The sequence below is a fragment of the Myotis davidii genome, unplaced genomic scaffold, assembly GCF_000327345.1.
Source record: "Myotis davidii unplaced genomic scaffold, ASM32734v1 scaffold266, whole genome shotgun sequence".
Lineage (NCBI taxonomy): Eukaryota > Metazoa > Chordata > Mammalia > Chiroptera > Vespertilionidae > Myotis > Myotis davidii.
This window is the reverse complement of record NW_006300032.1, coordinates 2,318,552-2,321,308: the sequence shown is the minus strand read 5'-3', so window position 1 is coordinate 2,321,308 and position 2,757 is coordinate 2,318,552. Positions and strand designations below refer to the sequence as shown.

Genomic DNA, 2,757 nt, shown 5'->3' with positions numbered 1-2,757 from the left:
GTGGGGGGCCGGGGAGGCCGTCTTCGAGCTGATTTGTGGTGAGGCCGGAGAGCCCCACATATTTAAAGAAAAAGTACAGTTTTAAAATGGTCTGAGCCTGAACAAACGGGAAGATCCTGTCGGTGAGCCCCAGCCCCAGGAACTGGCCACCTCTCAATTCCTGTGCTTTGCGGGCGGGGAGAAATGAATCAACCTTGTCCCACAGCCCGAGGTGGGGCCCTCCGGGCCGCGGGGCCCTTATAGATGCTTGTTCTTAACTTGGGCTGACTTCCCACCCTCATCCCCCTCCCGTCGGCCCACCCCCGCAGCCCGGTGTGCGCGGCCTGGGCTGAAAAGCGCAGAACCGCAGGATGGGAGCCGAGGGGGAGGGGCCCTGCCCGGCCCTAAGGAGCCCGAACCCGCGGCCCAACCCAAGTGGGGCGCAGCCCCTAAACAGGACCCAAATCCAGGCCCCGGTACTGTTGCACCTCGCGCCCTGCCTTTTTAGAATGGCTTCCTCCAGCTTTCTGTCCCATTTTAGCCCGAAAGTTACGAGATCCGACACTATGGACCAGCCAAGTGGGTCAGCACCTCCGTGGAGTCAAGGGACTGGGATTCTGCCGTCCAGACTGGCTTTACCAGGCTGACCAGCTACGTTCAAGGCAAAAACGAGAAAGGTGAAGGCAGTTTTCCTTGTAATTGTATTTGGTGGTCGAGTCCCCCGGCTTATTCTCGAGTTTTAGCTTATGAAAGCAATACAACTTAGAAGAGAAAAATAACCAGGTCAACAAAGACTTACTGTTTTTTTCAGCCCCTCATCCTTGGCTGTGCTCCTCTGGATGAGCTGGGCCTCTGTCACTAGTGCTAAGGGTTAGGGCCTTTTATGGCCGATGCTGGACTGGTGGGGTGAGAGACACCAGGAGGCAGGTCGGCAGGAGGAACACAAGATCCAGAGTCTCCAGACTGAGCCCCTGGTTCTGGCTCCGAGGTTATTTATATTCCAGCAGGTCACTTGGCCAACGGGGCTTCAGCCTCTGAACTGTAAAAATAATGCCTGGACGATGTGATCTCTGATCTTCCCTGCTGTCCCTAAACCTTTAGAATGTAGTAACCAAAAATATTAATAGTACAGAAAGCGCTTACTGTGGGTAGTGGTAATTGAGTCATTTTGGTCTTACTTTTTAACGATGGAAATTATCTTAAAGGTAAATACAGGGTGGGGCAAAAGTAAAATTACAGTTGTTTGAATGGAAAATAATACAATAGTCAATAATACAAGAATAAACTCTGTTTTGCATACTCACAACTGTAACACTACTTCTGCTTTCCCTTGTATTCATGCCAGTAGCATAAAGTAAAGCGAGACACTCAGATCACAAAATAATAGGTGAAGTTTAAAAAGTGGTGCTAAGTTCCCTACCTTTGCTTTCACGGTCTCCTTTGTGTTTAAATATGTATGTTTTTATGGCACAGAGATGAAAATAAAGATGACAGCTCCAGTGATGAGCTACGTGGAGCCGGGTTCGGGTCCCTTTAGCGAGTCTACCATTACCACCTCCCTGTATATCCCCTCCGAGCAGCAATCTGATCCGCCGAGGCCTTCAGACTCAGATGTCTTCATTGAGGACAGAGCCGCAATGACTGTGTTTGTGCGGTAAGTGGTAGGTAATTTATAGCCCTGCTGACTGCTAGTTTCACTGTCCTGCACTCTGTTTAGCGCTGATGCAATTTCAGTAGGCTTTTCACCCTTCCACAGAAACGGGCCTCATGCACTTTTGTGGCGTTTTCCCACTGGCTTATTTCATCTAGGTTACCAAGGGTCTGTGGCAAAATCTAATCAGTTCAGTTAATGCAGAGTCTGTTGCATACCTTCCACAAAGCAGACGCAATGCAAATTATTTCCCCCCCTCCCCCAAAAGCATACGCTTACCTGCCATCTAGTTAAGCCGAACAAAAATATCTTAACTCCCAACTTCTAGGTCCCGATAACCCCAAACTCTTTCCTTCTGTTCCCCAGCCAAAGGGATGGCTGCTGCCTCCTGCGGTTATTCCCTCTGCTAGTTTACGGGTGCGTTTTTACTTTTTCAGACTTCTAATACCTGTTGCACTCATTTCTTGTGTTAAATTCTCCGTTGAAATTTTATCACAGTACATGATAATAGTCTCATGTTGGAGTCCCTTTATTACTCCCTTTCTCTCCCTCCTTTTACCACCAACCTGTTACAGGAATCTGTGTCTCTGCTTCCTCACCTCCCACATACACCTCAAATCACCACCGTCTGCTACAGCCCACACCATCTCCATGGAACTGCTCTTGCCACCTTCCGCAGTGCACCTCCATTTGTTACATAACAGTCCCTTCCCAGGGTCCCCTGCAGCCTTTGTGTGCTGACCAGTCTGTTCCCTGATACTTGTCCGTCCTATAACTCAGAGTGTTGCTGTGTTGTCATTCCTCTCCTCCTCGTCCACTCCTCACCCCCAGAATCACTGTTGATGCCTGTTGTTGATGCTCATGTCATAGCAGGCTTGCTCTGGGTGATCTGTTCACAATGCCTCAAATATCTGTGTCTAAGGACTCTCAAATTTAATGTCTCCAGCCCGAGTTCCCTACTTGTTGGGCATTTCCATGTGGGGTAGGGGTGGGGCTCAAACGAACAGCTCTAAAAACAAGCCTTTCCCCGATTCCCAGCCTGCGTGGGCAGTGACTTACAGTGCCTGTGTCAGTAAAGCGCCTCCGCATCCTGACAGCCTCCCGAGCAAGGACCTCCATGGCCATCA

The 2,757-nt window shown here is 49.8% G+C and overlaps 1 protein-coding gene across 2 annotated transcripts in view; it reads left to right on the top strand.

Annotated features, from left to right (window-relative positions):
- Positions 1-486: 486 nt before the first annotated feature.
- The window catches only part of HEBP2 (heme binding protein 2), a 6,133-nt gene continuing 3,862 nt past the window's right edge, over positions 487-2,757 (top strand). The window contains exons 1-2 of one of the 2 annotated variants that reach the window (XM_015572076.1): positions 487-656; positions 1,453-1,633. In XM_015572076.1, coding sequence (XP_015427562.1) covers positions 1,455-1,633 — 179 coding nt within the window. In that variant the 5' untranslated portion in view covers positions 487-656; positions 1,453-1,454. The remainder of the gene's footprint in view (positions 657-1,452; positions 1,634-2,757) is intronic. The other variant, XM_015572077.1, reaches the window with a different exon arrangement.